The 21,730-nt window shown below is 35.5% G+C and overlaps 4 protein-coding genes across 5 annotated transcripts; all 4 read left to right on the plus strand.

The window, feature by feature from the left end:
- The first annotated feature begins 3,601 nt into the window (after positions 1-3,601).
- wal (electron transfer flavoprotein subunit alpha wal) lies at positions 3,602-6,587 on the plus strand. Its single transcript, XM_066741939.1, has 4 exons — positions 3,602-3,986; positions 5,344-5,673; positions 5,761-6,213; positions 6,299-6,587. Exons 1-4 carry the CDS (start codon positions 3,942-3,944, stop codon positions 6,473-6,475), a joined length of 1,005 nt encoding a protein of 334 aa, XP_066598036.1. The 5' UTR covers positions 3,602-3,941; the 3' UTR covers positions 6,476-6,587.
- Positions 6,588-8,981: 2,394 nt separating this feature from the next.
- Etf-QO (electron transfer flavoprotein-ubiquinone oxidoreductase) lies at positions 8,982-14,870 on the plus strand. The gene is made up of 8 exons (XM_066742242.1): positions 8,982-9,413; positions 10,104-10,211; positions 10,272-10,620; positions 10,689-10,995; positions 11,063-11,304; positions 11,376-11,770; positions 11,843-12,064; positions 14,089-14,870. The coding sequence occupies exons 1-8, from the start codon at positions 9,368-9,370 to the stop codon at positions 14,250-14,252; spliced, it is 1,833 nt and encodes a 610-aa protein (XP_066598339.1). The 5' UTR covers positions 8,982-9,367; the 3' UTR covers positions 14,253-14,870.
- Positions 14,871-16,809: 1,939 nt separating this feature from the next.
- Positions 16,810-18,760, plus strand: LOC136782651 (odorant receptor 13a-like). 2 transcript variants are annotated; one of them, XM_066742244.1, is made up of 7 exons: positions 16,810-16,928; positions 17,013-17,296; positions 17,468-17,828; positions 17,904-18,125; positions 18,207-18,326; positions 18,393-18,548; positions 18,623-18,760. In XM_066742244.1, exons 2-7 carry the CDS (start codon positions 17,025-17,027, stop codon positions 18,671-18,673), a joined length of 1,182 nt encoding a protein of 393 aa, XP_066598341.1. In that variant the 5' UTR covers positions 16,810-16,928; positions 17,013-17,024; the 3' UTR covers positions 18,674-18,760. The 2 variants fall into 2 exon arrangements, with proteins under 2 accessions (XP_066598341.1, XP_066598342.1); XM_066742245.1 differs by having other exon boundaries at positions 16,894-17,296.
- A 167-nt stretch (positions 18,761-18,927) lies between these two features.
- Positions 18,928-21,586, plus strand: LOC136782526 (odorant receptor 13a-like). The gene is made up of 8 exons (XM_066742012.1): positions 18,928-19,220; positions 19,799-20,109; positions 20,144-20,222; positions 20,285-20,698; positions 20,785-21,006; positions 21,078-21,197; positions 21,260-21,415; positions 21,484-21,586. The coding sequence occupies exons 2-8, from the start codon at positions 19,838-19,840 to the stop codon at positions 21,532-21,534; spliced, it is 1,314 nt and encodes a 437-aa protein (XP_066598109.1). The 5' UTR covers positions 18,928-19,220; positions 19,799-19,837; the 3' UTR covers positions 21,535-21,586.
- The last annotated feature ends 144 nt before the right edge of the window (positions 21,587-21,730 follow it).

Consider the following 21,730-nt stretch of genomic DNA (forward strand, 5'->3'; position numbering starts at 1 on the left):
AATTTCCCGAAAATAGTGAGGGCTTGCACGAAAGTTTCCTGAAATTTTCAGTTTTACAATTTGGTCAGTTGATTTGGAAGATATAAAGGACTACCTATTATAATAATGACCCCATATTTACTGGCTGCTAAATTTATTTATAAAATGTAAGAGCTTTTAGCCTTTATAATGCTCATAAAACCGAAACATCACCCATTATTGATTAAAATTGCATTAAAAGCTTGTTCCAGTGTTTCCATATTAACTATTTATTGACAGAAAATTTTATTCGCAATCCTGCTTAAAAAGGGTCTGGGTAAACAAAAATTTGTTGAAAGAATTTTTTCAACATAATCCTATACCGTAGATAATTTAAAGCGATCCTGTGCTAAATAAAAGAAATAAGTTTCCGAAGCTTTTATTAACTCGTATCCATGCAATTAAACAGTAGCTTTCGCTGGTAGTGTATCACACAGCTTTATTGTATCGGGGACAGCGTCGATCTAAATTAGTTGGTATAATAGTAACAGACGATTGCGAGAAATCAATGAGAAATTGAACGAATCAGAAGATTAGGAATAAGAATTGTGTATAAAAAACCATTATCCTCTATAAATATTATGCACATGTACGTATATATAGATAAAAAAGCCTTGTATAGGTGCAATTGAAATTAATATAAAATTCTCTGCAGAGTCCCTCTCATCATTAACGCCATTTCTTACAATAACGCCGAGAAAGTTTTTCCGTAATAAAATCGTTAAACTGATAACGCTCGTTAGACACTGAAGGATCACCTTGTACTTAAAACGCGCTTGAGTATTTTTTAATTGGACCGATCGAGATAAACGAAATTACATGAATCGATGATCGTGCTGCTTGATGGGGTAGGTCGGGGAATACCCTAAAAATAAAGCGAGATACCCCCGATCCATGAAAGAGTGGTAGGAATAATCGCTACGCTAGTGTTTCTCAAGTTTTTCGCGTACCGCACGTAGTCGGCGCATAAAATAGATTTTATTCGTATGAATAATAAGTGGAGTAGGCGTGAATATTTAGGAAAATCCAAGGGAGTGCAAGTGAGAGGGGGTGTGAGGTAGAGGTGGTTACCAGATATATCTAGGTCTCGAGCAAACTGCCTGGGGCCTGGCAGTAGGCAGGAGAGGACGGATGAAAAGGGATGAAAGGGGTGAGAGTGAAAAGAGTGCAAGATTCTCGACTAGGACGAAAAGGATTGTTTTGTTGGCGAACCACGACGAAGCTTCTGGAAGTACGTTGTTTTCTTCGAAGAATATGGATTTTATGCATGAATAAAGAAAACAGCCCCTACTCTTCTCCCGTCCCCTCTTCCACCCCTTACCCCTGCACCAAGACTAATCCAGGCATATTTATGGAATTTCAACTTAACTACGAGAAATCTCTCCTGTATTTTTCACTCTACGATAATTAATTTTTCAGTATGGCGCGGGTTGAGCATTCTTTTGAAGAATATGGATCGTATGCATGAATAAAGTGAGGATCTCTTCGAAGGAGAGAGGGACCCTTGGGAAGGGCCTTGCCTTGCCACTTTCACCCTCGTGCAGACTAATTCAGATGAAGAGAGTCAAGCGTTCGTTACACCCTATGCCCTACAGGAGGCCCTACATGACTATAGTATACATATACATATACATATATATTGTATTGTACTATATATACTAACTATACCCTTAACCCGTTAGCACAAGGGATGCACACGTTGCACGTAGCACCTACGAATCTGCATGCGCAAGCACGTCTATCTTGCTGTTTACACACCCATTCTATCATATTTATAGTTTACCAACCGTCCTATACTTCCGCAAAATTTTATGCCACGATAACCCCAAAGATATCAAAGTGTATTATATATAGTACCCCTTTACCATCAATCCAATGCAGCAATAATTTTGTCAGCACTCGTCCATTAATCGTCAATCTATCCTCATTTTCATCCACGCTCGATTATCAATCATCTTCCATTTTCCTTCGGACATTCGTAACTTTGGTCTATCTTTAATTTTCACCGTGACTCTTTTCATGGAACCAAACGAGGAATAGAAGGAGGAAATGAGAGAAAATTAAAAAAAAATGCATTGCTGTTTAAAAATCTCAGGATTTTTTGATAACCAAGGTAATATTTTCAGACATCGTAAGAAGATATTGAATTTCTCGCTGATGCTGGGAACACCAGACCTCAGTCCATCACAATCGTGGCTTGGGATATAATGGAATAGCTGGGAGCCTCGACTCGACTCAACTCGGCTGGTTCCGGCTCGGCTCGGGTATATTCAAGTCCTCGACACTCTCGACCATAGCGCCTATATAAACTCTAACAAATGCCCATTTTCAGACAATGAATATTTTAGCGTCTCGGTGAAAGCGCGCGAGTCGAGCTTTTTTGTTCTTCGGCTACTGACACAAAGGCCATCATCCTTGCCATTCTACTCCACCAGCCTCCCCCCTATCTTTTACAATTCCACTATGCACGTACGTGACGATAGTAAACCCCTTGACCATTCACAAAATCCCCCCGAGTATAACTGGATCAAGTAACACTGACATTCACACCCCACAACCCTTCAAGTTTTTTTGAACCTAAGATAATTCTCCATGTAAAATCATTAAAATTCAGTCTTCATCCATTCATCGATTCTTACTCCCTTTACGTCTTCCTATATCTTTCTACCATGAATTTGTTTTTCAACATTTGTGGACGTCTCGATCATTCTTGCTGCATGCTCAAATATTAATAATATTTTTAGTTCAATTGAAAAGGAGCTGTTGACAGTGCAATTAGATTTTATAAAATTATCCAATACTGAATTTGAATATAGTTAATATTACAGTGATGAAATTGGTTGAAGATGTTTTCAGTGATTTCTTATTACCTAATTATGACTATATACAATTTTTGTTACCTTCTTACCAACCATGGATAACGTTACCAACTGTTTTATCGAATTTATCTCTGTCTTTCTTTAATGTAGTAGCAGAAGAAATTACCGACATAAATTTTGAGCCAAACGCACTCTCAAAATTCTATCACAGTTTCCTTAGCTTCAGCTGTCAAAGTAGAAAAACTTTTTATTTTCATCTTCCACTAGAATTTCAAGTTGGTTTATCAGTAGACGTCCCGACTGAGTTGAAATCTCTTAAGCCATCTCGGGACACCCTACGGTACCTCTCTAACAGAAATGATACCGATGGTACCACATCATCATATACGTCCGCTCCGGAAGATGCTGTATGTACTATGCAAGTCAAAAATTTGTTTTTGAAGTCAAATCAGATATCTTTCCGTCACTATCATATGTTACTTCAGGCTATGCTTCATCTATCTACAATCTTTTATTTCCTTTCTTATGCGTTTGCTACTCTGTAGGTAAATATACGATTAATATTGTAAAAGCCCTAACAAAATAAACGCAGAAATAAAAAAAAATATTAAATTCAAAAATCATATCCGATTACTTAAATCTAATTTTTTATGCATAACATATTATATAAATGTTTGTACTTTGAACGTTGAATAACTCATAATTCCAACACTGCAAGCGCTGTGTTACACATCGCTATCCCCTCCAACAGTATACTCCGTAAATGCTCCGGGTTAATACAGGGAAGAAGAAGTGGACGATCAGTCAAAGGAAGTAGAAGCAAATTATTTTAAGTGCGTGTGTTTCGGGAATCTAGCGTCAAAGTGTATCATAGAAAAGGGACCTGTTTTTTATTGTTATACCATTGAACTGGTGAAAGAGACAAGAGTTTATCATATCACTCTAATTTATCTAGTGCAGCGACAGAAAAGAGACCTATAGGAAGTCTTAATCCGAGAAATCTTGGATTTTTATAATCGAAATCGATTATACTTCACTGTACATATCAGTAAAAATTAATTTTATATACAGTCTGTTTAGAATAAATTGTTGAGAAAACTAACAATGTTTACTTCACGTTTAAGGACATTTTCGAAATTGCACAATAATGTAAGTATATCTACTTTTAAGTGTTGCCAATATTAACAAAATAATTTCGATCAAAACTTACACTGAGACAAAAATATTTTATTATCAAAGGAAATCCAGCTTGCTGAACTACGGGCGGAATAAATGTAGTGATTTGCTTTACCGACAAATACAGTTCAGATATTTTGTTGACTCAAGACTTCATAAATGAATCAACAAAATTGTTGTTACGATTTCATTAAAATATTTTCAGACAAGTAATGCGGTTCCGTAGTTTATTTCGTCCTCTCCTTAGGTTCGCCAGGTATCAGTAAATAATTTACAGTTAGAGAGCAGCTGTCCGAGGGTCAACCTACCTGAGCTGCAAACCATTAACGGGATCCCTCACGCGTGCTTTACCGACAGTACAAGTCAATAAACAATTCGTTTAATAAAATTCAAATGCGAAGCAAATTGAAAAAACAGGCTTCTTTATGACAAGGTGCCAATTCTAACGAGTCAATCGAGTTTATCAAAACTCAAATCGGATAAAGAATAACGCTGTACCACTGTCCCGCGTTCTTGAAGTGGAAATAACCAAAAGTAACCTCTCTTCAAGAACGCGGCACAATTGTACAGCGTTATTTCTCAACTAATTTGAGTGTTTTTAAGTTCGTTTGACTCGTTAGGACTGGCACATTGTCCAACAAACGCCCGATTGTTCAATTTGCTTCGCATTTGAATTTTATTAAACTAATTGTTTATTGACTTGAACAGTTGGTAAAGTAGGCGTGAGGGATCCCGTTAACCACTACAATTCGTTAACTTTCACTTGAAGTACATATGCTTTCGGGAAACACCTCTAGAAGATTTCACCAGTTTTAGGAAATATAAAAATTGAAAAATCAATATTGTCAGTACTGACTATACATTAGCCCTTGATTCAAACAGAAAATGTATTAATTTAACATGAGTTTCGTATAATTTTATTGAATTTAGAAGATGCTAATAATTATTTTTAATGTGTAAATTAGTATAGAAACTTCAATTATATTTTATACTACCATATTATAAATTTTTAGATTATTACATATGTATAACCTACTTAATTCAAAACAATGCATGTTAATAGACTTATGTTTTACGTTTGCTCGCTTGGTCCTGTCATTACCGACTTTTAATCGATTGAAAGATAAAGGCATGGATCTAGTTCTACCTGCGCTCCATCACCGTATTTTTTTACTCGACTGAAATTGACGGGTAATGCAACTGAGCGAGCAAGCGAAAGCAGTTAAGAATCTCATCACTGCCGTCCAGTGTAATTTTTGTTCGATAACTAATTATGCACTTAATTATCAATCTATAAAACAGTGTCTAATTAGAGCATTTTAATTTGCAGTTTTGTTCAGCAAGAAGACTAGAATCAACTTTAGTAATTGCGGAACACAATAATGAGAAATTGTTACCGATCACTTACAATGCAATAACAGCAGCCAAACAAATTGGTGGAGATGTAACAGTTTTGGTCGCAGGAACCAGCTGTAGTCCGGTTACGGATACTGTAAAAAAAGCAGCAGGTGTATCAAAAATTTTAGTGGCAGAAGATGAAGCCTTTAAAGGTTTTACTCCAGAAAGCTTAACACCTCTTATTTTAGCTGCTCAAAAGGAGCACAAGTTTTCTCACATTTTAGCTGGTGCTAGCGCTTTTGGCAAGGCGTTATTGCCAAGAGTTAGTAGAAATTGATTAATTACAACTTATTATTAAAACAAGGTAACATGAAGCAAAGACATTATAATAAGACGTTATTTCTTTTAGGTTGCAGCTAAATTAGACGTATCGCCTATAAGTGATATTATCAAAATAAAGTCAACAGATACATTTACACGGACAATTTATGCTGGTAATGCAGTTGAAACGTTAAAAGCAAAGGATCCAGTGAAAGTAGTAAGTGTAAGGGGAACGTCCTTTGAGCCAACTGCTGCTGAGGGTGGAGATGCCAAAGTAGAGGCCGCTCCAGCTGGAGATTATAAGTCCAAGTTGGTTGAATTTATCAGCCAAGAATTAAGCAAGTCTGATAGGCCAGAGTTAACATCAGCCAAAGTTGTAGTGTCTGGCGGAAGAGGACTTAAATCCGGTGACAATTTTAAATTGTTGTACGCTCTTGCTGACAAGCTTAATGCTGCAGTAGGTGCTTCTCGAGCTGCGGTTGATGCAGGTTATGTGCCAAATGATTTGCAAGTAGGCCAAACTGGAAAGATTGTTGCTCCGGTCTGTATACTTTCCATAAGCTTTTCACACACACACAAGCACATGTATTAATTTACAAATACTAATTGTCCCTTATTATGTTCAGGATCTATACATAGCTGTCGGAATTTCTGGAGCAATCCAGCATCTTGCTGGAATGAAAGATTCGAAAACAATTGTTGCTATAAATAAAGATCCAGATGCGCCTATATTTCAAGTTGCAGATTATGGATTGGTGGCTGATTTGTTCAAAGCTGTGCCAGAACTTACAGAAAAATTATAAATATAATCGTAAGATATACTGTAAATAGAAGAATATTTTTTATTGATATTGTTGTTAATTCACACTTTTTATATACACATGGGACAATAAATTTATTAATATCCGATCATTATTTTGTTTAAGCCTTTTACTTAATTTATTTCGGAGCAAAATAATATCACTGTTATTATAGTTAATACAAAACATGGATGCATAAGTGAACGTTGAACGGAATAATGTATATAAGATATGGAATCGAGGTTAAAGTTTACAGTGTAAATACATATTTTCAAAAAAAAAAAAAAAAGTGCGTAGTATGGCCATTCCTAGACTGAAAATACAGATTTATTCGTAACCATCTATGCGTGTGTGTGTATAATACTAGATTGCAAATACTCGCATATCCAGCTATGTCTATTAATGTAAGTCCTTCAGTCTCATAGTTGCTGTGAGTCTGAGCGTCCGTAATCTGATTTCACACATATGCCTTTCGTAATTTGCTGTAATCGTAACGTGGATGTAACTGACAGAAATCCTCTCAGTTTATAACTATTATATTAAGGATGACCTCATTGTTACTGCCTGAAAAAAGGTGATTTTCAGAAATTCTTTAAGGGGGTATCCTGCTTTAGAACGTTCAAAAAATCGATTTTTTTTTATTGCTTAAATCTATTCCTTATATGTATAAGAACATATATCCGAAGATACAGCACTAAACGCAGCGAGGCATCGAGCAAGTGCCCTAGTGCTCGGTCAGACTGAAACGCGCGCGCTCCTCCCCTCGTCTCTAAACTCGAAACTATATACCTGAAAAGGTTCAGCAGCTGTTCGAAATAATATTTTGCTTTCATAGAAGCGTCTTTTGAACCTTAGTATGTGTCATCGGTATATATAAGCGCATAACTCTGAAACATCTCAATTCTGGTCAAAAAATCGTAGAAATTGCTGCGTATATGGCTGCAGGAATGTTCAATGTAGGATATTCAGCAGTTCTGCATACCATGCAATTACTCAATTTGAAAATTGGCCAGCAATGTAAAATGTTTGCGGATAACGTCGATATACAACGGATTGAACGAGAAAGACGACGTTCGTCTCTTTCCAGTAAGGATGCTCGTACGGCCCGTAGACTTGAACAACTTCAACAAAATGAGTTCCATGAGGAAGCTGAAGATCTATTGTATGGCGCAGGAATAGCTGATTAGCGAATTATTGCCGTAAGTAGTCGAAAATTAACATTTTTCCAGTTCATAAACTTCAAAGCGCTTTTTCTCGAGTTTTCGTTTTTCCACTTTTTCTAAACGGGCGGGCGTGTTTGCAAAAAAAAAAATAAGCTATCGTAACGATCCGAAGTTTTTTAGCTTCAGTTTTATCTACTCTTCTATATGAACCAAAAAGGTTTTTGGAAATAAATTTCTAAAAGACTTTTTCAGCACATTGAAGAGATTTTTTTTCTCGTAAAAAGCACTTTTTGCTTCAAATTCGGAAAAAATGTCAAATTTCACAATTTCTTCGGATTTTTCTTGATTCAAATAGAAAATACATGTATGAAAATGAAATATTTTTTTGGCTTTCTGTTTCAGATCAAAATTAAAAGCTCTATCACTCCCGTCAATAGAAGACTCGGATTACGGATTGCCCAACAAATGTGTCTAATAATCGGCTGCATTTTGATATTTTTCTTTAAAAAAATTTTGTTATAATATTCAATTATATACTAAAATATTCCTGAAAGTTCGCTGGAGTTGGTTATTTTTTTCTATCTTAAAAAAATTCCCTAAAAAACGGTTTTTTAGGCCTTCCAAAGCAGGATACCCCCTTAAACAAACCAATGCATTAAATATATTTTAAACTTTTAAGAAATATTTATATCATATTAAAGAATGGACAGTAATTTTTATGTTTGAAAAGAATTAATTTTGGGTTATTTATGCCCTGTCTCTTACATTTTCTTGATGAGCAGTAGTAGCGACAGTAGCGTTCCTAATAATATAGGCATTGCATCATTCCCTACTTTTTATATAGTCAAACATATTTAACAATGTAGATTTTTAGCGAATCTGTAACATTAAGAAGTTTGTAGTTTCGCGCCAAGTCAACCATATATGCTAATTGTTACGCTTGCGCTATAGTGTGCGGAGGACGTAGATCCCAATCTATGAGTAGGCCGGTTTTGGAGCAGTCTCGCTCAGCTCAGCTGCTTCTCCAGTTCCAGAGGTTCCAGTGTCCCCTGTCTGCAATCGTTAGGGTCAGGTAGAACCGGTAGAATTTCATGGTAGAAAGCCTTTCAACCCCACAGCTTCAGTGCATTTATAATCAAAAAGCAGCTGCACTTTAGAAAATTGCATTTCAAAACTATCTCATGTCCAATCTTAAATTTCTAGTATGTTTTCCTACAGGTTATTTATTATCAAATAATGCTTAAAATTGATATTCACATAATTTTATGTAGGCAGTCAACTTTTAATATTATACTTTTAAAAGGACTGAAATAAAGACCACGTGGTTCTCCCACTATTTCTGTACTGTACAAAACCTAGGCGGTAGGGAGAATTCAAGAATTGAGGATTCCCCCACCAAGGACCGGAGTCAACCTACACAACGATAGCTTCCCCTAGCTATCTCCTGAGACTCCTGTGAGTGAGTAGAGTATTCTCCTCCTGCCTTGTGTCCATGTGTGCCATCTGTACTCCCCCTCCTCTCCTACTTAATGTTTCTGAGGAATAAGGAGCACTTGTGCTTCATTGCTTAACTAGTTGTGCTTAGTTGGAAGCGTCATCGAGTCGTCATTTCTAGTTACAGTGAGCTAGTGCCCCTAGAATTGCCTCTGGACTCAACCTAAAAAAAGAGAAAAAATAATAAAGTCGTCGTTTTGTTGTTTTCGTTATTACAATCAGTGACAATTAGCAGATCATGGCCTCCTCCGTCTTCCAATTATTAAATTCTCATAAAACAGCAGGTAACAATGTTCTCTTAATCATTCGAGAATTTGATACAATTCAGTCTAACCATCTGTAGTTTATTATTTCAGTTGTTTTTACTGAATATTCTGTTATTTTTCATACTCCAAAAATGTTTCGACTCTTTAAAGCATCATCTGATATAACTATTGCGGAGTTTATACGTCAAAACTTTTACTTTATTTGATATTAATTCACTTTGTATGGTTTTCGTTCAATTCTACATTACTTTTAACATATTAATTATTATTTTGAACTTTGCCCTTGTTATGAAATCATTAACAACCTGACATGTGGATTTTGTTTTTTTTTTCTTTTCACAAAATGAGAAGTATTAATATAATAACTTCCAATTCAAATTGCTTATTGCTTATATATTTATTATTTTTATGTTTATTTTTATAGCATGATAATAATAAGAGAGGTTAGAATTTTATTTTTGTATTGACTGTACAGTCAGCGCCATTGGTGGCTTTCTCTTGTGCTCAGAACTTGTAAGAGAATGCCATTAACGGTGGAGGGTTTGTATCTTCTCGTACTACAACCTGTGTTACAGTCGGTAAGATCCATTTCTGTCAAAACACGTGGCAATATTTAAAATTCACATATTTGTACAAAAATTTAATATAATCTCTTTTACTTAACGCTATTATCGAATATTAAATTTATTTCTCAATTCCATTTAACAGTACAGAGGCTGCAGCAAGTTTTCCAAAGAGCCAACTCCACCACGACGTACCCAAAAATTACGAGTCATTATACTATCTATCCTAGGGACAAGGATTCAAGATGGAAAGGTATGCTATATAATCATTCATGATTTAATTTGTCAAATAAATAAATACATATTTTTGCAGATATCAATATGGAAAGATTTGCAGACGAAACAGATATACTAATTATCGGAGGAGGTCCTGGAGGGCTGTCCGCCGCAATACAAGCCCGAAAAATAGCTGAGAAACTAGGAAAAGATATAAAAGTTACTCTCATAGAAAAATCATCCACAATAGGTGGACATATTCTCAGTGGAGCTTGTTTAGATCCAATAGCAATAAACGAATTATTCCCAAATTGGAAAGAATTAGGAGCACCTCTAAATACTCCTGTAAATGAAGATAAATTTGCTTTTCTTACCAAAAATGGCAAGATTCCCATTCCTATCTTTAAAGGAATGCCAATGTATAATCATGGCAACTACATCGTTAGGTTGGATTAATTTTATAATTCTAATGTTGATTTTTAATATTCATATTATATAGAATATTAAATTGCAGATTAGGACATGTTGTATCTTGGCTAGGAGAGCAAGCAGAAGCTGCTGGTGTAGAAATTTATCCTGGCTATGCAGCTGCAGAGGTTTTATATCATGAAGATGGTTCAGTCAAAGGAGTAGCCACAAATGATGTAGGCATAGCTAAGGATGGTGCTCCTAAAGATAATTTCGAAAGGGGAATGGAACTTCATGCAAAATGTACTATTTTTGCTGAAGGTTGTCATGGCCACCTGACAAAACAATTAACGAAAAAATTAAACCTTAGGAAAGACTGTGAGCCACAATCATATGGCATTGGATTAAAAGAAGTATGTCCATAAAATTAAAATTAAAAAATATTTATATTCCAAATAACTCGATATTGTTCTATTCCAGATTTGGGAGATCGATGCCAAGAAACATAGGCCTGGTGCAGTAGAACATACTGTTGGATGGCCATTACAAAGAAATACGTACGGAGGCTCATTTTTATATCACCTCAATGAAGAAACTCCTCTAGTTGCTGTTGGCTTTGTTATAGGACTTGACTATGCAAATCCATATTTAAGTCCCTTTAAAGAATTTCAAAGATTTAAACAGCATCCTGCTATAAGGCCAACATTTGAAGGCGGGAAAAGGTTAATAAATTATTTTTATTTATTGAATTATAACACATTTCAACTCGTACTTAAAATTTAACATTTTGCAGAATTGCATATGGGGCTAGAGCACTAGTGGAAGGTGGTTTTCAATCTATTCCAAAACTGCAGTTCCCTGGTGGATGCTTAATTGGTTGCACTGCAGGATTTCTGAATGTGCCAAAGATTAAGGGTACCCACAATGCCATGAAAAGTGGAATGCTAGCTGCGGAAAGTGCTATAGAAGCTCTTGTAGAAGCAGAGAGTAATCCACAATCAACGAAAGGCTTGGAGCCGAAATCTTATACAGATAAAATTAAAAATAGTTATGTGTATAAGGAGTTGAAGGCTGTTAGAAATTTCAGGCCGAGTTTCCATACATCTTTAGGATTGTATGGTGGTTTGGTTTATTCAGGATTTTCTATGTTACTCGGAGGAAGGGAACCTTGGACATTGTCCCACGGAGGTGATTATCAAATAAATTACTATGTCCTATAATTTAATGCATTTTATGTTAATCTATCTTTTATCAATCTAGGTCCTGATCATGCTAAATTAAAACCAGCATCTCAATGTAAACCTATCGAATACCCAAAACCAGACAATGAAGTTTCGTTTGATTTATTGTCTTCGGTTGCTCTAACTGGTACAAATCACGAAGCAGATCAGCCACCTCATCTCACATTACAAGATGATAGCATTCCAGTAAAACAAAACTTGGCCGTTTACGATGGTCCAGAAGGTCGATTTTGTCCGGCTGGTATGTATTTCCATATGTTTGCCTTGCATTTTATTTACACAATTAGTACTACTAAATAAATAATTTTAATGAGTCAGGTGAGTTTTCGTGAAAATTATAAACTTTTTAGAATTGTCTTTCATTTTATATTCGAACTGCTTAGCGCATTATCTTCTACTCGTTTTTATCACAATGGTCCGCTATTAAATGTGAACGAAATATTTTATAATGATAGTCGCGGATGGTCGCCACGGTTGGTGAGTGCTCTTCCTCTTCCGTGAGCGCAAAGACGAGATTTCATCCCTCTTTTTCCATCCTTCGTAGAAGTTTATCGACCGATATGTCCTTGAACCTGAGCTACCCGGATAGCCCCCGCTCGGCTAGACAGCCCCCGACCAAGCTCAACCCCCAAAACCGAGCGCGGAGCTCCGGCCAACAACCTTCCAGCAGGGTCGTTTTCCCCTTTTCCACCCTCCCCCCCCCCCTCCCGCCATACATACCAACATTGGAGACCCTTAGGAATTCGAATATCAACCCTGAAATACTTTGCCTTCCCGCAACAGCTATTCCAAAAACCTCTTTCTTACCGTCTAGACTACATTTATGGTTTTCTAATCAAATATCTAACAATCTCTTATTCAACGCGTTAAACTTGCAAAATTTAACACCAACTTTATAACTTGCTGGCTAGTTTGCCTAAAATTTAAAATACGTTCTTCTCCTTTTTTTTCTTTTAATCTAGAAAAACTTGGTAAAAGTGTCTTAATGAGATCTTTGAAAAATGTTAAAAAGTATGTCTGGAGAGTTGAAAGTGCAAGGATTCAAAGGAAATTAAAAGAGTTTTTACCAGCTTTGTCAATTCTTCATTTGTTTGATACCCCGACATCAGTATTGTTGACTCAGATTGTTCATAATTAAATGAATTTTTATATCTGATTCCTTTTCTTTGAATTTTAAGAAACTTTCTGTCTTTCTTTTTATTGGAGCTATTTTCCTACCGGACTTTTATTTCAAGTTTCCTTTTCGTCTTTTCATTTAGTCTTTTTTCTCTGCATCTACCACGAAGCTTTGCCTTTTTAATTCCACATTTTTCTCCTGCACATTATGCTCGGAATATGAATTTTCTCCATGGTTTTCTTTGCCCCATCAGCTTTTCTTCGTCTTTTCTTTGGACGGCTTTTGCAGTCGCAGCTTCACGCTTGGTTCCTGGAAACTTTTATTTCTTTCTTTCTTTTCCCCACAACTCTCCTGCTTTCGCATTCTGCCTCTACCATTGGCTCTCCCTAGCATCTCCGTCGAGACGGGATACAAAGGGGGCTGTTTTCCCCACAGGATAACTCCTCCGAAGACTGGAGAGTGGTGGGGACCGGGTTATCGACTGTCTAGCCGAGGGCACTGCGCGACCTTCGAGCTAGGACTCCTTTAGTTCGCTATTCTCTACCATAAAATATGTTTCTATCCCCAAATCCATTTGCAAGTTCAGCAGCCCTTCAAGAAATTTGAACGATTGTTAACCGGCGAGACGAAAGAGACGCAAATCCATTTCAACCTCCAAAAAAAAGATTCGTCGATCTTTGTATGAATACTAACAAAAACAGGAGCTCATAATGGAGAGAAATGAAAACGACAATATCCGTAAATTAGAGTTGATATTTAGCAAAGTTATCTTTTATAACAAATAAATCATAGTAGTATTACTTTTTTCAATGGAAGTTTGTATTCTCTATTTGTTCTTTGAGTAGAAGCCAAAAATCGATATGAGTTATATAGTTATCCAGGAGTTTAGTTCCGCGTGAACCAAAAGCCTGGCACACGTACCAAAAGATGGCTCCACCCAAATAACTTTGCTTTACTTAAATATTTCCTTTCCAAAAGAGAATGTACAAAGTATGCAAAATTAATTACAATAGTAAAGTTATTACAATTAGTTGACTTTTAATTATGTATTCTTAATAAACTAGATAATTAAAACTTTTCAATAAATTAAACATTCATAAAAATAATTTTATAAGGCAACTTGATGAAAATGTTTTAATGTGTTTTAGGTGTATATGAATTCGTACCTTTGGAAGATGGAACTGGTGAAAGATTGCAAATAAACGCACAGAATTGCATTCACTGCAAAACTTGCGATATCAAAGATCCGAGTCAAAACATCAATTGGGTCGTGCCTGAGGGTGGCGGTGGTCCAGCTTACAATGGAATGTAGTGAAAAATCTATTGAAAAAAGTTGTTTTACCTCACTGTTGGCAAATGATTATAAACATGTCGAGAACAAAAGATTGAATGAAAATATTAAACCTGGCGAACGCAGACAAAATGTAAAAACACTAGCTGCGATTTATGGCTGTGAATTATAATTCAGATTAAGTTTAAGCGAATCTTTTATTGCAAACATTTCAGTGCAATTATTATATTACCCAAATTAACCGGTTTCATTCTACGAAACTAATTAACTCGAACTCAAAGCTTAAACAAGGTAGTTTTTATTTTTAATCATGGATAAATATTTTTCAATTGACAAATTTTTAAATGGAGAATAAAAAGAGTTTTATTTCCTCTATTTTCCGAACGTGAAAAAGTTTTATACAAGCAAAACGTAACAATAAAATTTTTTAGATATCTATTTTTATATATTATATACGATATATTCGTGAAGCGTCGGAAAAAGTTTAGAGTTTCATTATTATCACACTGTATTGCCAGGAATTTGTATGTGACTGTTGTTTACCTTATATGTATAAGTAAAATATTTTTTATAAGCCGAATATATATTCTGTACACAAAATTTAGTAAAAAATATATATTTGAAATTGTTAAATAAACACATATGTCTATTATTGAACAATTGTCCTAGAAAAAATACTTACCAATAAATAGTTTTGAAGAGTATATAGAGTATTTGATAAAACTTGATAAATTTAAGGAGATTATATATTAATTCTTACCCTTTAAAGATTTATTACTGTAAAATTGTGCGATTTCTTTTCAAAAACTCTATATAAAGAAGATATATTTGAAAAATTAATTTGTTCTTTAAATGTGAGGATTGAGACAACGAGAATGGAACTATTCAGGGTTTGTGTGGGTTGGATGAAGTAGCGGGTTGTCGGGACTACTTTTCAGTGGTAGGTGAGTAGAAGTTTGCAGTGCCCAGGGCCGTTTATGAGCGCGCGTATTATTTTGACTCGACTGCAGCACGCGGAAGCACTGCAACAGGCAGAAAATGGCCTAGGGCTTACATGGAAAACGCGAACGCATTATTTCTGCGTCTCACTTGCTCGCGCTCTTTTGATAATGCAAAATTAAAAAAAGACGCATAGACCGAGGCCGGCGATGTCAGCCTCGTTAGCGCATTGCCAGTCTATTCACCAGTCGAGCAATTTGCATTCAAATCCTACTATCACCGTTTTCATTTACCTCTCACATTATAGAACATTTTTCATTACAGTCCAAGCAAAATTCCTCATAACTTGTATATTTTCTACTTTTTACCGCCAGTCGTAAAAAACTTGTTAAAATTTCTCAAACATTTTTTTTCCAGTCAATCAAAGTTGATCGATCGATTAATTTTCATCGATCAATTTATTGATTAGTTTTCGTTAAATCGATCGATCATCGATCGATCGATTTCCTATTCTATATCATACTTTCCTTCGAGTTGATGCAGGAACCATTTTCTCGTGTACTCAAACCGAATAAAACAAGACAACTGTATAAGTGAGGCGAATAAATTTGATTTCCTTAATTTGGATCTTTATGGGCTGGAGGTGCTTTGATCGCGCACAAAGGACTAAGGACTATTGGGGAGGAGTCAAGTTTAAAAATGTCGAACGTGTCACGCGTGTCTTTCGGAGAAAGCCGCTAATGTGGCATGACAGGGGGGTGGATCCAGGTTGGCAGGAAGACACTTGGGGTAGATGCCCCATTCGCGGATGCTCGGAATTCGATTTCGATCCCTTCGCGACTTCCTTTGTCTGTGTTTCAGGGCGAGAACGGAAAGACCTGCTGCTGGAAGCAAAATCCGAGGAGCAAGGGGTGTACGAAAGGATATTGAAGCAGCTCCCCCAGTTAGGATTGCCTCCAGGGATTTACACGATTCTCTCCTGCCTAGGGAGTCCCATCGATTTATTGTTCCGAGCCGAAAAATAGTGTCCGTAAAAAGATCAGCAACGTCGGAGCACCACGGCTTTGCAACACTGCCTGTCGCTGAAATCTCATCCAGTTCAACGCACCACCCGGACGCGACCTTTTATTTTCCAGAATTTTTTTGCAAAGCGACAATTTTTCACAATACATTGTCGAATATTTCTTTCAACTATTTCATCCTATCCATTTCACTACATGATTAACACAATTACATGACTGTTCAAACAAACAGTTTTTTGTTTTAAATAGTTTCATCGCGCGTGCATACGTTATTTCATGAAATCTTTATTTCCCGTCATAATTATAAATTTGTATAGTACACATTTTCAACACTGCCTTACGATTTTTGGCATTAAGTTATTAATTTACCGTGCGTGGTTTATTCTCAAAATAATTTAGTATCATGAGATTATTCGGTGGGTTTGCCGAGACTCACTGAGAACTTTTGGCTACAATCTCGACGTAAAAAAAATTAATGGTACACGCGATTTACCGCTACATTCTCATTATAATAAACGTTCTCCGATTACAGTGTTAAAGCGGAAAAATCAGTGCGCAGGTTCATAATCTTTTTCTACGTCCTCCTATTGTCATTCAGTTCAGTTTGCATGGTCACAGCTGCACCATGTCTTAACTAGTATCTCAAGATAATATCACATAGCCGTACCTCTCTATTTTCTTCACCAAATTTATTTCTCTATTATATTTACGTATAAAAATCTTTCTTTTTTACAAGGTTATATCTGAAATATTTACTAACTTGTATCTATAAGATATTAAACGAAAGACAGGCAGATTTCAATTCTAACTGGGTTTGTAGAGGGTCAAAAAGATGATTTCGAGGGAAGAAGTGTTTAAAATGGTTATAAGTCCACCACTGGAGCTGGGTCTCCGTTCATTTGGTGTTTGGCCAGGCTCCACTTTCCCCAGGTTATACCAATTTATCTGGGCAATTTCAATGATTTTGGCTCTAGTCCTCCAATTCTGGTACGTCATAATCAGGATTGGTGTGGCCAGTCTACCAGAACTTCTTGAGTGCATATGCACCATCTTCACCTACATCGTCGCCTTTTCCAAATTGATATTTTTCTGGGCAAATCGAAGGTGCAAAGTTCCGGTCATCTGTTTAACGTAGTGCGATACTCAGAACATAAATCATTTTCTTATTATACTTATTTATATCTGCCATACCTTATTATCTATAAATTATTTGTTATTACCAACTTTGTCCCTTGCAAGATTTGGCATCTTTTTTCATACAGTAATTATAAGCAGGATCTTCTATTGGATACTGGAGGGGATCCACGAGGACTGGAAAGAGAACATTGACGCTGATTGGAGCAGACGTATCATTTACAGAAAAGCCAAACTTGCGATGGTATATTGTAATTGGATAATGGGGATTGATATGTCCACTGGTTTCTTTTACGGAATGACGATAATCACCACTGATTCTATAAATTATTGGACTGCCGCTGACAAAGCCAATGTTACCAGAAATTTTGTTATCAGAATGGAGCTCCCGTTTGACAGTCAAGCAACGCCAATTTACGAGTTTGTACTAATTACACAGTTCATGAACGAATTGGCCATGGTAGTTGTTGGTGCAACTGTCAATTGCGTTGTCATTTCTCTCGTGAGTGAATTATTATGAAACTAAAATAGAAAAAAGGAATGAAAGTTAGGATCATTCTTTTACTTTATATTTTAGATATTTCATATATCTGGTCAAATTGATATAATTCGCGAACGTTTCATTTCGCTTGACCGCAACAGCGACTCTACATTTTCCATTCTTAGATCTCTGGTTAGCAAACACCAGAAACTTATTATTTTTTCAGAAAATATTGAGCACCTTTTCTCCTACATAGCTCTCGTTCAATTTCTTTTTCTTACTTTGCTTATATGCTGTTTAGGACTGCAATTCGTAATTGTGCGTAAATATTTCACAGATCGTTATTCAATATTATTGCCCCCACATATAAATAACGTAAAGAAAATTATTTTGAGTTAGACTTTAGATGCTAAGCCAGATTATTTGGCAATGATATTAATTCAGCTGCTCGGATATTATCTGACAATGAATCTGGAAGCCTTTATTATATGCTATGCTGGCGAGTACCTCAGTGAACAGGTAAACAATGAATAAAATGAAAATTTAAGAAACGATATAATAGAATAATTTAAATTTAATTGACAGAGCAAATCTATCGGAGAAGCTGCTTACAATATACCTTGGTACAACATGACAAAAAGAGAATGTAGCATTTTATTACCTGTGATATTGAGATCTCAAAAACAATTGAAGATCACCATCGGAAAATTCATGGATTTAACTCTGGAAAGATTTGCATCGGTGGGTGAAGCAGCTTTATCACATGTAATACTTGAATAGAATAATATTTATCGTTATAACTTTTTCCTATACAGATCGTGAAGGCTTCGTTATCGTACATGTCAGTATTGTATGCTTTGTACTGAAATCAATTTAGGACCCCAGCAAATATTGATAAATTAAATAGAAATTCAGTCAATATGATGTTAATAATGAATAAAAATGTATTTTAGTTATGAGATTTTAAATGTTCTGCTATTTTTTCGTGTAGTCAATGTTTATATATTTTCCTCGCTTCTCTCAAAGTATTTAAATCAACTTTTATAATTCTATTCGTCAATTATGGTATAACATTTTTAGGTCTGGTTCCGAATACTAGGAGGGGCATAGCAGAGGGTTTGCCTTTTGCAGTATTAATGGAGTATTTGCATTATTAAAGCAAATCAGTCGACCAGTCTAGACCCATTTAATCTAATAATAGGGAGAAGTAGAGAACAAAGGCAAAGAATCTTCTCTTCTATTCAAAAGAAAAAACCAAATTATATTAGCCCAAGCAATTGTAAGTTCTATTCCCTGACCAATGAGCAAGCCACTATTAGACAATAACCATTCATTTTTATCCAGTACATTTCTTAGTTTTTATATCAAGTTTCTTTCTCCACTCCTAAATTTAATTTTGATAATAGAATTTGTGTAAGTTTTTGTAAAAATTTAACCAGATCTGTTTCATTTTTCATATACTTTGCTATTTGTTTTCTATTTCTTATTTTTTTATATATAATATAAAATATTAAGTGATATATTTTGTTTTTATTCAGCAAAAATAGGCGCGTATAACTAATAATAAAATTATCATTGAGAGTTTTTTTAAAGCATCTCTGGTAGTGGTGGATGAAAAAAGTACATACCAACAAAAATTAACAATAGCTTACGTTAGAAACTTCGACAATAATTTCAGCGTGAAAAATTTAATGGCAGTTGCACGTGATGTATCAGCACATTGTTATTAAGATAAACGTTCTTTGATTACAGACCTAGTGCAAAAGTAGAAAACTCAATGCGCAAGCTCATTTTTTTAACGTTCTCTTCCTCCGTCAGTTAAATTTGTACTGTTGTGACTGCGGTATATCCTGATTAGATTCTCCCCATAAGAATATTTTTTATTTCATAGAAACAAATTTTCCAGTTATTTCATAAGACACAAAATTCACATAAAGAATGTAAAAACTGTATATTTAGAGGGAGGTTTTCTTTTCGAACAAATATTGCAGGGGTGTGAACTTTTACTGAAAAACTATGACGACGTAAGGATGAAATCAAAGGAAAAAGTGTACAAGACAATGATTAGTCGACCAGTGGAGCTGGGTCTCCGCTCAATTGGCGTCTGGCCTGACTCCATGTTCCCCAGGTTGTACCAATATTTGTGGGCGATTGGGATGATTATGGCTCTGATCTTTCAGTTTTCGTACATTATCGTCAGAATAGAAGTGGACGATTTGCTGGACCTTCTTGATTGCTTCAGTACTAGCTTGTCCTACGTCGTCGTTTTTTCCAAAATGATTTTTTTCTGGCTAAATAGAAGGTAAGAAAAAGAAAATTGTTTATTTAACCTCTAGCAAATTACTACTCTCAGGGCTTGATCGAGTATCTTTCAAAAAACCCCCATTGGCTTTCTGGATCAAGACCTGGGGCCAAGTATGAATTATATTTACTTTTATTTGCCATATTTCCTTTCTATAAATCATTTGTTATCTCAGACACTGTCCCCTTCAATTTCTGGCATTTTATTTGATAGAGTAATTATGAGCAGGATCTTCTATTGGATTCTGAGGGCGATCGAGGAGGATTGGAAGGAAAACGTTGGCACTGATTGGAGCAGGCGTATTATTTACGAAAAGACCAAACTTTCGGAGATCTGCAGTAATTGGATAATGGGGATTGATGTGTCTGCAGCATTCTTTTACGGAGTTGCGATAATCATGGCCGAGGCAATCAATTATCCGACGACCGTTGACTCTGTCAACTTCACCAAAACTTTTGTCCTTAAAATGGAATTTCCTTTCGATAGTCAAACCTCTCCGATTTACGAACTTGTAGTAGTGGCTCAACTAACACACGAAGTAGCCATGGTGGCTGTTGGGGCAACAGTTAACGCTGTTGTCGTTACTCTTGTAAGTTAAATCGTTAACCATTCAAGTAACAAAACTTTCGACGCGAATCTCAATTTATTTAAACTTCCTAGATCATTTCTTTTTAGGTACTACATATATCTGGCCAAATTGACATTATTCGAGAACGTTTGCTTTCGATGAATAACAGTAGTGAATCAACATTAGCCATTATTAAATCTTTGGTCAACAAGCACCACAAAATTATTATTTTCTCTGAAAATATCGAACGTCTCTTCTCCTACATAGCTCTCGTGCAATTTCTCATGCTTACTTTGCTCATTTGCTGTATAGGACTGCGACTCGTAATTGTACGTAAATATTTCATACGTTTCACGACTAATATTTTTACCAGTTTTCTTATGAAAAATATACTTTCTAGTCGTTGGATACTCAGCAAGATTATTTGGCAGTTACATTACTGAAATTATTCGGTTATTATTTCTGTAAGAACATGGAGGCATTTATTATTTGTTACGCCGGCGAGTATCTCAGTGAAAAGGTAAGAATTTAATAGGAGATGTAAAATAAAAAAAAATAATAAAAAATTCTTTGAATTGCTAGAGCAAATCTATCGGGGATGCTGCTTACAATTGCCTATGGTACAATATGTCTAAAAATGAATGTAGTCTTTTGTTACCTTTGATTTTGAGATCTCAAAAACAGTTGAGAATCACCATTGGAAAATTCATGGATCTATCCTTAAGAAGATTTGCAGCTGTTCGTATAGAAATTTCACCACACTTCTATAATTTCTAGAATATAATTTTCAATTTTTATTCGTACAGATCTTGAAGGCCTCGGCATCATACATGTCAGTGCTCTACGCCCTTTATTGAATCTTCATTCGTGAGACTATTCATTTTCCATGCCAAATTGAACGATTCCTGGAAATGTACAAATATTGAACTTTAAAAGTGTTTATTTTTTTGTTTTAAGCCGAATAAAAAATTCTATTTTCTTCAAAGTTCTATCTCATGTCTTATTTCCAGTAACTTATTTTTATTTTGCGTGTAATTATATGTTTCGAACGAC

Source organism: Prorops nasuta, unplaced genomic scaffold (assembly GCF_024137725.1).
Source record: "Prorops nasuta isolate Cenicafe-Biocafe unplaced genomic scaffold, Cenicafe_Pnas_1.2 PNAS00027, whole genome shotgun sequence".
In the NCBI taxonomy this organism is placed as follows: Eukaryota; Metazoa; Arthropoda; class Insecta; order Hymenoptera; family Bethylidae; genus Prorops; species Prorops nasuta.